This window comes from Oncorhynchus mykiss, chromosome 18 (assembly GCF_057628025.1).
Source record: "Oncorhynchus mykiss isolate SJ-2025 chromosome 18, ASM5762802v1, whole genome shotgun sequence".
NCBI lineage: Eukaryota > Metazoa > Chordata > Actinopteri > Salmoniformes > Salmonidae > Oncorhynchus > Oncorhynchus mykiss.
The window spans coordinates 57,100,662-57,113,800 of NC_143039.1; the positions used below are offsets into that span (position 1 = coordinate 57,100,662).

At 43.6% G+C, this 13,139-nt stretch overlaps 1 protein-coding gene across 2 annotated transcripts; it reads left to right on the forward strand.

The window, feature by feature from the left end:
- Positions 1-939: 939 nt before the first annotated feature.
- On the forward strand, positions 940-11,448 carry nr1d2b (nuclear receptor subfamily 1, group D, member 2b). 2 transcript variants are annotated; one of them, XM_021572314.3, is made up of 8 exons: positions 940-1,560; positions 5,163-5,363; positions 5,526-5,614; positions 5,887-6,031; positions 7,115-7,989; positions 8,276-8,461; positions 8,678-8,888; positions 10,787-11,448. In XM_021572314.3, the coding sequence occupies exons 1-8, from the start codon at positions 1,542-1,544 to the stop codon at positions 10,981-10,983; spliced, it is 1,923 nt and encodes a 640-aa protein (XP_021427989.2). In that variant the 5' UTR covers positions 940-1,541; the 3' UTR covers positions 10,984-11,448. The 2 variants fall into 2 exon arrangements, with proteins under 2 accessions (XP_021427989.2, XP_021427990.2); XM_021572315.3 differs by having other exon boundaries at positions 1,557-2,290.
- Positions 11,449-13,139: the final 1,691 nt, after the last annotated feature.

Consider the following 13,139-nt stretch of genomic DNA (forward strand, 5'->3'; position numbering starts at 1 on the left):
AGAGGGAGCACCCCCCATCGACAGGACAGTAGTGGAGGAGGTGGAAAGATTTAAGTTCCTCAGCGTACACATCACGGACAAACTGAAATGGTCCACCCAGACAGACAGCGTGGTAAAGAAGGCCCAACAGCGTGTCTTCAACCTCAGGAGGGTGAAGAAACACTCACAAACATTTACAGATGCACAATTGAGAGCATCCTGTCGGGTTGTATCACTGCCTGGTACGGCAACTGCACCGCCCTCAACCGCAAGGCTCTCCAGAGGGTAGTACGGTCTGCACAACGCATCACGGGGGCCAACTACCGGCCCTCCAGGACACCTACAGCACCCGATGTCACAGGAAGGCCAAAAAGATCATCAAGGACAACAACCACCCGAGCCACTGCCTGTTCACCCCGCTATCATCCAGAAGGCGAGGTCAGTACAGGTGCATCAAAGCTGGGACCGAGAGAGTAAAAAATAGCTTCTATCTCAAGGCCATCAGACTGTTAAACTGCCATCACTAACATAGAGAGGCTGCTGCCATTATACAGACTCAATCTCTGGCCAATTTAATAAATGGACTTAATAAAGGTGTCACTTTAAATACACCACTTTAATAATGTTTACATATCCTACATTATTCATCTCCTATGTATATACCGTTCTATACCATCTGCATCTTGCCTGTGCCGCATGGCCATTGCTCATCCATATATTTATATGTACATATTCTTATTCACCCCTTTACATTTGTGTGTATAAGGTAGTTTTGTGAATTTGTTATATTACTTGTTAGATATTACTGCATCGTCGGAACTAGAAGCCCAAGCATTTCGCTACACTCGCATTAACATCTACTAACCATGTGTATGTGACCAATACAATTTGATTCGAGTTTCTCCCTGTCTCTGGCCCACACTCCAGTACAGTAGATGGCGGTAATGCACCAAAACGTTTGATGCCAACCGCCGATAAACCCCACCAAAGAAGAAGAATAGCAGCTCGAGTCGAGAGCTCAACTCGGAACCGTCTTCCAGCGAATAATAACGTTCTACTCTTTGCTATCAGCGCTATCGTTTCCTTCGAGAAAATACAAATTTGTATGCTATAGCTATTAATATGCTTAGGCATATCTTTAGCCTTCAGAAAAGAGACATCAGACGGACAGCTTTTTTGAGCGCTCTACGAAAAAGAAAAATATACGGGATTCCGAACGTTCGATTCATTCTGTAGCGAAACAATTGGCTACAATCTATTGTTTGATTCGGGGCGTGTTTTCAACCAAACGGATACAGTTTAGTTTACGTCAATTGTTTGGAACGTTTGTGATCGTCAACTATCACGACGGGAAATCAATCTGATTAGCAACAGTTGCTGTTGAGCGATTGCTGTCATCTCTGAAACTAGTAGGCCTACGTGCATTTGCCGACTATTTTCTGAACGCTTCAATTCATTGATCGAAAACATCATCCAGTGACGTAAAAAGTTGGTGAAAACAAGATAAGAAACACGTCATCAGACTAAAGGTCCAAATAGGGGGATTTCAGAAGTCAGATCACATGGAATCTACAAAAGCAGGTAAAACGATCATATTCTGCTCAATACGTTTAGAAAGATGTATGTGTAGGCCTCTAGCCTATTTTAGTGTCTACAGTTTAACCGTTTGACTTTGCATCTTGATAGTGTATTTCATTAGACCACAACCTAGATTAATTATACAACTTTAACATGCTACTTGTCAGAATTTTGAAGAGTTTTGTGATGTTTTGAATTAAAACATAAGCTAAATGTATTACAGTGAACTGCTCATACATGTTAGATTTTTCTTACTGTAATGAGCCTTAATTAAAACTGTGTTAAAGTGGGTTAGGAGTGCCATTGAAGGTGTTGTTATTTTAGTATCGGTATGCTGGAACAGTGTTGCAGGTCCCTTTTCTCACATGCACGGGTCGTTAGCCATGTGCGACTCTGTATACGATCTCTCTGATTGGCTGAGGGGCGCTGTGACGTGTATACTTCCTTCTTTAAATGCCCCCTTGCGTCCTCTGGTTGGTGGAGAAGTGCTGTGACGTAAATATTGCATAATTCTGCCAAAGATAATGCACTGCGAGTTGGTGTGGATACACGTGAAACTGCATGCAGTTATAGGGTTGCAGCAATGTAAACTGACCCAGTTTTCTACCACTGGGTTTCTCGGGAAAACATGTCCGTTCCAGGTAGGGGCGGGTTCCAAAAATGAACTTCGTCAGTCTAGTAAAATTATAATTGATTGGCCAAGAGTTTCACAACCTAATCATCTATTCATAATGTAAGTCACCCTTATTTGGAATGTGTTTGCTATGGGATTTCTTGTGCTTTATGAATGTTGAAAAGAGGGCAGCTGTGGCAATTGAGATTATTTTAGAATTTGCTGAAACTTCTGTAATCAACAAGGAACTTACAGACGACCAACTCATGAACACATCAATTACATTGACTCTGTACCGCTACCCCCTGTATATAGCCCCACTATTGTTATTTACTGCTGCTCTTTAATTATTTGTTATTCTTATCGCTTACATTTTGAGGTATTTTCTTAAAACTGCGTTGTTGGTTAAGGGCTTGTAAGTAAGCATTTGACTGTAAGGTCTACTACACCTGTTATATTCGGCGCATGTGACAAATTACATTTAATTTAGTACTATAAGGGCCACGCAACATTTGGCAGGCATTAATCGCTTGCTTCATGAAGCAATCTGGCAATGTTGGCCCTGACCCTGCTTCTTGATTGAATGACGATGAGCTTCCCTCTTGAGCCGTGTGAGTTGAAGTGTAGCCAGGCTATTCTCCACGCACCATGCTGAAACTGGCATTAGGTAACAGGGGTGTTATCTAACCAGAATGTAGGAAGAGAAACGAGGTCAGCCTGATCTGAAAAAAGGGGGGTGATAAAACAGAGCGGTTAGACTGGGCGGGTGGTCGGCCTCTCTTCCTGGCTGAGAGCCCCTCTGCACAGGGTTGCCAGGTCTATTTGAAATTTCTTGCCCAAAGACAACTCAACCTGCCCACGAGGCCTAAAAACTAGCTAAAAAATGTTTTTCTCAGCAAGAGAGCTGCCACATTTAGCCAATAAACCCTTTTTCCATAACTTTATCGAGCAAATTAAGAAGGAATCTCAAATTAACTTCTAACAACCTAAGAAGGCCAGCAGCATACTACCCTTGCTTCTGAAGCTAAGCAGGGTTGGTCTGTGTATGGGAGACCAGATGCTGCTGGAAGTGGTGTTGGAGGGTCAGTAGGAGGCATCCTTTCCTAGTCTAAAACAAATATCCCATAGCCCCAGGGCAGTCATTGGGGACATTGCCTTGTGTAGTAGGGTGCCATCTTTCGGGTTGGGACGTTAAACGGGTGTCCTGACTCTCTGTGGTCACTAAAGATCCCATGGCACTTATCGTAAGAGTAGGGGTGTTAACCCCGGTGACCCGGCTAAATTGCCAATCTGGCCTTCATACCATCATTGCCACCTAATCATCCCCGTCTTGGCTCATTCATGGCTCATTAATTATTGTAAAGCACTCCCACACCATCACACCACCTCCATGCTTCACAGTTGGAATCACACCTGCAGAGATCATCCGTTCAGATACTCTCACCAAACATCTCAAATTTGGACTCATCAGACTAAAGGACAGAATTCCACCGGTCTAAAGTCCATTGCTCGTGTTTCTTGGCCCAAGCAAGTATCTTCTTCTTATTGGTGTCCTTTAGTAGTGGTTTCTTTGCAGCAATTCAATCATGAAGGCCTGATATACACAGTCTCCTCTGAACAGTTGATGTGGAGATGTCTGTTACTTGAACTCTGTGAAGCATTTATTTGGGATGCAATTTCTGAGGCTGGTAACTTTAATGAACTTATCCTCTGAAGCTGAAGTCTTTATTTCCTGTGGCGGTCCTCATGAGCCAGTTTCATCATAGTGCTTGATGTTTTTTGGCACTGCACTTGAAGAAGCTTTTAAATTGGGCTATCTGCTGTACACCACCCCTACCTTGTCACTACACAACTCTTTAAAATATATTTGGATTTGTAAAATATATTTGGATTTGTTTAACACTTTTTTTTGGTTGCTATATAATTCCATATGTGTTATTTCATGGTTTTGATGTCTTCACTATCTACAATGCAGAAAATAGTACAAATAGAGAAACCCTTGAATGAGTAGGGGTCCAAACTTTTGACTGGTGCTTTGAACTGAATAGGCCTATGCTTGGCAGACAGTGTTTAATAACACATGGCTACAACAACAATAATAAACATAAATTATAGGCTATTTATTAAATCAGTTTGCCACCTCCAGGTAAACTACACAAGTGAAACAAATGTATTTACATTGGCTACAGTGATATTGTCATTTCAACAAATCTGTTTAAAATGGTAGGCTACAGTAGCCAACATGGGCATAGAAATGAATGGGCTGATTGATGGCCAACAGATGCAACTGTATCATTGTCCACATTTCATGTCAGTTTCATTGTGGATTTTTCCCTATAACAGAAGCACGCAAGGGAGTTCACTTAATTTCCACTCGTCCAGCGCTGGAGACCCAAGAACTGGGCATACGTAAAACCTTTAGCTTGATATGGTTTTCCATAATCAGTCTACATTAGAATGGAGTTTAAACCAATGTCCGAGCAACTTTTTCTAATGGGCTCCAAGTGCCTAAAGTCATTTTCCTGGGCTTTGTCACCGTTATTTCGTGATGAGCATCAGTTGTAACATGTTAATGTTTTCTGGAAAAGGGGTTGGAAATGGGTGTCTCCATAATGACAATCTAAATAGCCTACCTACAACTGGTAAAAGGTTGTCACAACGCACGCTGCTCTGTCTGATCTCACTCACGAGACTCGGCTGTCTGCTGCAGTGCTCAGTCTCAACACACCCCACCCAAAATATGAATATTTTTTGGACTATACGATTTCCAGATCCTTCCCTTCGGTCTGCAAAATGTTCCGAAACAACATTAATTCAAATTCCTTTCAAACACTCTCTATTTATAAGGTCATGTAAAATCATTGTTCTTTGTTCAACTTGAACCTCTGCTACCCCAGCAGCCAGCCCTATCCATAGAGATAACAGTATAATATGTGTTCTATTTAATTATATTAAATTATCAGCCTAATCATCATGTCTGTCTCTCCACTAGGGGGTGTAATAGCATACATCAGCTCCTCCAGCCCTGAGTCATGTCATAGTGACTCAAACGACTGCTACAACTCCTCTTCCCTGCCACACAACTCCTCCCACATCTGTCGCCAGGGCAATGTGGTGGACACGCCCCTAACCACAGCAGGTCTCCCACTGGCCCATACTACAGCAAAGACCAGTGCAAAATGCAGCATTACTAGTGAGTGGGTTCTCTGCTGTGCAATAACTTGAATGTCTATTCAGTTACTATTGCAGTAATTGACCCTTGGCTTTGGGTATGAATACAATCTGTTGAATTTAATTTAAAGAGGCATTGCGTCAATCAGTGGTGATGAGATGTTTTGCATCTGTGTTTTTGCAGAAATCAACGGCCTAGTGCTGCTGTGTAAGGTGTGTGGAGATATTGCATCTGGATTCCACTATGGGGTCCATGCCTGTGAGGGCTGCAAGGTGAGAACACAGACTAAAACACACACACACACCTAATCAATGTTGTGCCTCAATGCCATAGTTAAGGTGAGAGAGCAAGGGCAATGACATAATGGGACGGTAGCCTAACAGGGTCAAACCATCAAACTCAGAATGCTTCTGCCTTATTTTTAACCACAGCCTCTCTCTCTCTCCTCTCTTAATGACCTAGTTCTGCTGTCAAAGCACTGTGAACTAGCAAGTCTCCCGACAAACTCACTCACTAGTGTGTCCATCTGTCTGTGTGTCTGTAGGGTTTCTTCCGTCGGAGCATCCAGCAGAACATCCAGTATAAGAAGTGCCTGAAGAACGAGAGCTGTGCCATCATGAGGATCAACAGGAACCGCTGCCAGCAGTGTCGCTTCAAGAAGTGTCTGCTGGTCGGCATGTCCAAGGACTGTAAGTTCCTATTACCTTCTATAACTACATCCCCTCTCCTGTCACAATAATACATGGTTTATTACTGTTCTCGTGGGTTGTCGTGGGTTACATAAATATGTAGTTGAGAAAAAAGTAGATGAAGAAAAGTATCGGTTTGTTCTATTTTTAAACAAGGATTGACAGTATTTGATCATTATCTGTAGACTAGCAGACCCATCAGCAAAGACCATTTTAATAGGAGGTGTTGGAGGTAATTAAAGCCTGGTGTAAACTACACGATTTAGCTGGCCGAGACAAGTTTTTGAGACCAGAGCCAAAATCCCCATATCGTTGCGTCACCAACGCTCGTTTCATGTGAAGGCTACCGATCTCGTCACCGACGCTCGTTTCTTGTGAAGGCTACCGATCTCGTCACCGACGCTCGTTTCTTGTGAAGGCTACCGATCTCGTCGCCGACGCTCGTTTCATGTGAAGGCTACCGATCTCGTCACCGACGCTCGTTTCATGTGAAGGCTACCGATCTCGTCTTTGAGCAGTTCCAGACATCCGATTATTTTCAAACATGTTTGATTTTATCGCCACAAAATCTGCAATGCTCTTGTAGTGTGAGATGTGAAATGACACATTTTGAGAACGGTGATTAGTAATTACCAATGAGAGTTGGCCAGAGAAGAAGCCCGTGAGAAACGTTGTTTCGCGTCACCCAGAATGTGTGTAGACTCTGTAGCAGGAGCGATAACTAATATTAGTATGTGTTTGTACTTGCCTTTAACCAAAGCCAAAGTGTCAAATTGTTACAGCTCTGAAGTTCACAATCAATGATATTCAATTCAAAATGTTTCCTAGATATTTCAACTCTATATGGCAAGTGTGAATGACTGAACATTTGAGGCTGCTTTGAGCCACAGCTCATAGCTACATTAAATCTAATCACATCATTGTTTTGGCGAGACAGCGTGGTATTGAGAATCCTCACGACAAAGTGACGAGTCTTGTAGTGTGTGACCACCGTCTGTGCCACATTGTTAAGTGTTAGGATTTTGAAAGTGGTGTAGTGTCCACCCGGGTTAAACCTGGTCTCCTACCTCTTTCCTCTAATAGCTGTGCGTTTCGGCCGCATCCCAAAGCGTGAGAAGCAGCGAATGCTGCTAGAGATGCAGAGTGCCGTGAACAACATGATGAACAACAGCCAGCTACACAGCCAGCTCCACGGCAACACACCCCTGGCCAATCAGCTTCAGGTGCCGGCCTGCCCTGGGGAGCCCCGCCCCCAAGATGTTGACTCTGGTTTAGGCTCATCCTCTTCCTCCACCTCTCCCGCCGCTTCCCCCGGGTCCAACCAATCAGAGGAGCCCAAACATCACCCAGCGTCTGCAGTCGCCATGGATACAAGCCGAAGCCCTATATCGGCGTCTCCAAGTGGTTCAGACCGCGGGTCAGAGGATGGGATTGGCTCGGTGACCCAGGCCCACCAGGAGTCCTTCATGTACAATCAGAAGCAAGGTAGCCCCTCCCCCCAGTCCCAGGCTGATGCCCAGCCGACCTCCCCGGGGGAGGAGCAACGTGTCAGTGACACTGGAAAGAGGATAGAGGAGAGGAACTGGAACCAGCAGGAGGCCTGGAAGCAGAAGAACCAGAACCAGCAGAATGACCTGGCCTCATTCACAGTCACTCAGGCCCACGACCAGGCTCAGGAGAGGCCCACCAACACTGGGCCTCAGGGCCCTGACAGGCACCATTGCCAGGAGGATGACACCACCACCCCCAGCCATTGCCCCTACAGCAGAGGTACTCCCACCACCCCCACCCAGAATCACTGTCACTACAGCAGAGACAGACTGCCCAACAGCTCCCCTAGTGGCTATTTCCCAGCCTACACCCACCATGGAGGCAACAACAGCACTAGCCAGGCCACCTCCAACTCCCATGGAGGATTGACAAGACCACTGTGGAGCGGGGGCAACAGGATGCATCTGGTGAGTCCAAGATGGACAATGACTATATGATATATTATAGTTAATATAATATCTATGCTAATCTATTGTATAATATATTGATTACATTTGTATAACACTCCCCAAATCATAAACTACAAATAATAGAAGTACAAGATTCGATCCCTGTGTAACACCATACTTGATCTCACACCTTCAGATTGTGTTAACATAACACAATGTATATGGGGAACTCGACTTATCCACCATTAAATAAGTATATGAATGATATGTTTCATGTACCTCCTTCTCCCCTCTCCATCCTCAGCTGTGTCCCATGAACACATCTCCCTATGTGAATCCCCATAAGTCAGGCCATGGGATCTGGGAGGAGTTCAGCCACAGTTTCACCCCGGCCGTCAGGGAGGTGGTGGAGTTTGCCAAGCGGATCCCAGGCTTTAGCGACCTCTCCCAACACGACCAGGTCAGCCTGCTCAAGGCTGGTACCTTTGAGGTGAAGACTCACTTACAGTATATTAAAACCTTTTTATTGCATTGTTTTTCTCTGTCTTCCTTCCCTAGGCTCTTCTTTTCTCCTTCTCTCCTCTACTCCTTATCCCCTTTCTCACATGTATGTGAATGAAAACAGTATTAAAAACAAACTGATATGGCTCATGGAAATGCAGTTGATCCAGCCAAACGTACCTAGTGTCTGCTGTCACTTCATCAGGTGCTAGTGGTCCGTTTTGCGTCGCTGTTTGATGTGAAAGACCGCACCGTGACATTCCTGGGTGGTACCAAGTACAGCGTGGAGGCGTTACGAGCCATGGGCGCCGGCGACTTCCTGACCTCCATGATGGACTTCAGTGAAAATCTGATGGGGCTCGGCCTTAGCGAGGAGGAGATGAGCCTGTTCACCACCGTTGTCCTCATCTCTGCCGGTAGGATCATGACGTGACCTTTTAATTAATATTTCCTGCCCCTTTTAAATATACAGTGGGGCAAAAAAGTATTTAGTCAGCCACCAATTGTGCAAGTTCTCCCAATTAAAAAGATGAGGCCTGTAATTTTCATCATATGTACTCTTCAACTATAACAGACAAAATGAGAGAAAAAAATCCAGAAAATCACATTGTAGGATTTTTAATGAATTTATTAGCAAATTCTGGTGGAAAATAAGTATTTGGTCACCTACAAACAAGCAAGATTTCTGGCTCTCACAGACCTGTAACTTCGTCTTTAAGAGGCTCCTCTGTCCTCCACTCGTTACCTGTATTAATGACACCTGTTTGAACTTGTTATCAGTATAAAAGACACCTGACCACAACCTCAAACAGTCACACTCCAAACTCCACTATGGCCAAGACCAAAGAGCTGTCAAAGGACACCAGAAACACAATTGTAGACCTGCACCAGGCTGGGAAGACAATCTGCAATATGTAAGCAGCTTGGTTTGAAGAAATCAACTGGGAGCAATTATTAGGAAATGCAAGACATACAAGACCACTGATAATCTCCCTCGATCTGGGGCTCCACGCAAGATCTCACCCCGTGGGGTCAAAATGATCACAAGAACGGTGAGCAAAAATCCCAGAACCACACGGGGGGACCTAGTGAATGGCCTGCAGAGAGCTGGGACCAAAGTAACAAAGCCTACCATCAGTAACACACTACGCCGCCAGGGACTCAAATCCTGCAGTGCCAGACGTGTCCCCCTGCTTAAGCCAGTACATGTCCAGGCCTGTCTGAAGTTTGCTAGAGAGCATTTGGGTGATCCATAAGAAGATTGGGAGAATGTCATATGGTCAGATGAAACCAAAATATAACTTTTTGGTAAAAACTCAACTCGTCATGTTTGGAGGACAAAGAATGCTGAGTTGCATCCAAAGAACACCATACCTACTGTGAAGCATGGGGGTGGAAACATCATGCTTTGGGGCTGTTTTTCTGCAAAGGGACCAGGACGACTGATTCGTGTAAAGGAAAGAATGATTGGGGCCATGTATCGTGAGATTTTGAGTGAAAACCTCCTTCCATCAGCAAGGGCATTGAAGATGAAACGTGGCTGGGTCTTTCAGCATGACAATGATCCCAAACACACCGCCCGGGCGTTTCAAGGTCCTGGAGTGGCCTAGCCAGTCTCCAGATCTCAACCCCATAGAAAATCTTTGTAGGGAGTTGAAAGTCCGTGTTGCCCAGCAACAGCCCCAAAACATCACTGCTCTAGAGGAGATCTGCATGGAGGAATGGGCCAAAATACCAGCAACAGTGTGTGAAAACCTTGTGAAGACTTACAGAAAACGTTTGACCTCTGTCATTGCCAACAAAGGGTATATAACAAAGTATTGAGAAACTTTTGTTATTGACCAAATACTTATTTTCCACCATAATTTGCAAATAAATTCATTAAAAATCCTACAATGTGATTTTCTGGATTTTTTTTCTCATTTTGTCTGTCATAGTTGAAGTGTACCTATGATGAAAATTACAGGCCTCTCTCATCCTTTTAAGTGGGAGAACTTGCACAATTGGTGGCTGACTAAATAGTTTTTTGCCCCACTGTACTTTCTTCTAGACTATAGATGCTATATCCTATAGAAACAGACTTAATACTGTGAGTTGTTATGGTACTGTATGGCTCCTTACCAAGAGATTAGTGTAACTATCTAAAGTATGTTTGTTGTTTGAAAGCATGCATTGTATTATAGTGAATGTTTCCTTCCTCACTAACATATTCTATCCAGTTTCCTGTCATAGAGCCATACATCTGTGAATGGTAATCAGAGAAAAGTATAGGAACCAAGTCTAATAAAGTTCTACGGGGTTTTTTGTGTTCTAGATCGCTCAGGGATTGAGAACGTGAACTCTGTGGAGGCGCTTCAGGAAACTCTGATCCGGCACCTGAAGGGCCTCATCACTAAGAACCACACCAACGAGTCAGCCATATTCACCAAGCTGCTCCTCAGACTGCCCGAACTGCGCTCCCTTAATAACATGCACTCTGAGCAGCTGCTGGCCTTCAAGATCCATCACTAGACCAGAACCAAGTTCTGAACCTGGGGAGTATTCATTAGGCACCAAATGGAACATTTACTGAGATGGGGAGGTACCACATGAACTTGCCCAATAATAAATGCTTGTAAATTTTTCCCCCGTTGCAAAACCTTTTGCTATGGTGTGCCCTAATGAATATGACCATGGACATTGGGTCTGAGGCCTGTGGTTGTGGACCACAAAGCCCATTTCTCCACCCACCCTGACACACCTCGACCATCTACACTAATGAACTATGAACCCTGACCTCCAAGAGAACCCTCATCACGCCCCTCACTTCACGTGATCTTTTCCCTTCACAAACAAGTTGAAGTAGTCAGCAAATGTGTCAAGATCAAAGGGGAGGGAGGGGAAATACTTAAGACTTCAACGTTATCGTACTGTAAGGCTGAAAGGCTTCTGTTGTAATAACCATGAATACACACGTTCAGACACAAGCGGAAGATATTATGTTTCTTTGTCTTGTTTCTGTATGTCCGTGTTGTGTAGGAAGTTTGCAACTGTACAACCCTTAGAGAATAACCTTTTATAAATATTGTGTAGATGTGTATTTTTGCATCGTTGGTGCAATATGAAATGTGATTTGATTATTTACACTTTTCGTTTAGGTCTTACACCATGGCTCTCCAACCCTGTTCCCAGAGAGCTACCACCTTGTAGGTTTTTGCTCCAACCTTGTTCATGGAGAGCTACGATCCTGTAGGTTTCTGCTCCAACCCTGTTCCCAGAGAGCTACCACCTTGTAGGTTTTTGCTCCAACCTTGTTCCTGAAGAGCTACCATCCTGTAGGTTTTTTCTCCAACCCTCTTCCTGGAGAGCTACCATCCTGTAGGTTTTTGCTCCAACCCTCTTCCTGAAGAGCTACCACCCTGTAGGTTTTTGCTCCAATCTCTTCCTGAAGAGCTACCATCCTGTAGGTTTTTTCTCCAACCCTCTTCCTGGAGAGCTACCATCCTGTAGGTTTTTTCTCCAACCCTCTTCCTGGAGAGCTACCATCCTGTAGGTTTTTGCTCCAACCCTCTTCCTGAAGAGCTACCACCCTGTAGGTTTTTGCTCCAACCCTCTTCCTGGAGAGCTACCATCCTGTAGGTTTTTGCTCCAACCCAATCTAGCACACTTGATTCTAATAATTAGCTGGTTGATAAGGTGAATCAGGTTAGGTACAACTGGGGTTGGAGTGAACCTACAGGAAGGTAGCTTTCCAAGAACAGGGTTAGAGAGCTTTGTTCTACACCTTGGGTGTATTTAAAATAAACATATATATTTATAATTGTAGGCAGACTAATCTAGAAGAATGTTGTGCTTATTGCCTGAAATGACAGGGTGATTCTAAAGGGGGTTAGGGCTCGTTAATTAAACTCCAAACCATCTAGTTGAAAGTAAACTGACAATGAATGAATGAATGACTACAGAGGAGGTTTGTCTCCTCTAAACTATAGGTGTTGAATGACATTAAGGGGGATGTTGTAAAAGCATAGATGTAATCAGGGTAACCGCTGCTACGTTACCTCTGTCTCGGTGTGGCCCTATATAGTCACCTGAGGAAGGGCTTTGATTGAATGTTTATTTGTATAGAGGAATCTCTTATTTTATGCTTACGGTTTCAGCTGATGGTGCTGTGTGTGTTACACGCATATAGGAGGTTTGCTGTAAATTATGTTCTTGTAAATTATAATGTTCTTGTAAGGTTATGAACTAACTGCAGTCCATCATTGACAAACACGGTCCAGTCACTTAATTATTATAGTGTATGGTAATAGACCGCATTTGTATGATATGAGTGCAAATGGACAGGAAATCAAATGCATTGAGGTTATTCGAACTGACAAAGGTTAACGTTGGTAACCAATAAAACCTATCGACTCAACACATCTCCACTTGAAGACATTTTAGTTGTTATTTCCATGTCAAAAGGATAAAATTGTTATTGTCATTTTGGGGGGTGCAAATTTTTAGGTGACAGTTTGGGTAAAAAAAATATAAAATTAAACTGCGCAATTTGATTTAACAGAAACTACTTTTGAGTGCTAATTATGCATATTTGTTAACTGTATTTAATTTGTTTCATGAAAAAATGTTTTTTGCACACATTGATATCGTGTATAAGCCCATTTGGAAATAAATAATCTATACAAAAA

Bases quoted from the DNA above. Each gene is read 5' to 3' on its own strand.
- nr1d2b (XM_021572314.3), top strand. The intron at 7,990-8,275 runs GTGAGTCCAAGA...CTCCATCCTCAG, and splicing joins GGGGCAACAGGATGCATCTG to CTGTGTCCCATGAACACATC. The intron at 8,462-8,677 runs GTGAAGACTCAC...TCACTTCATCAG, and splicing joins TCAAGGCTGGTACCTTTGAG to GTGCTAGTGGTCCGTTTTGC.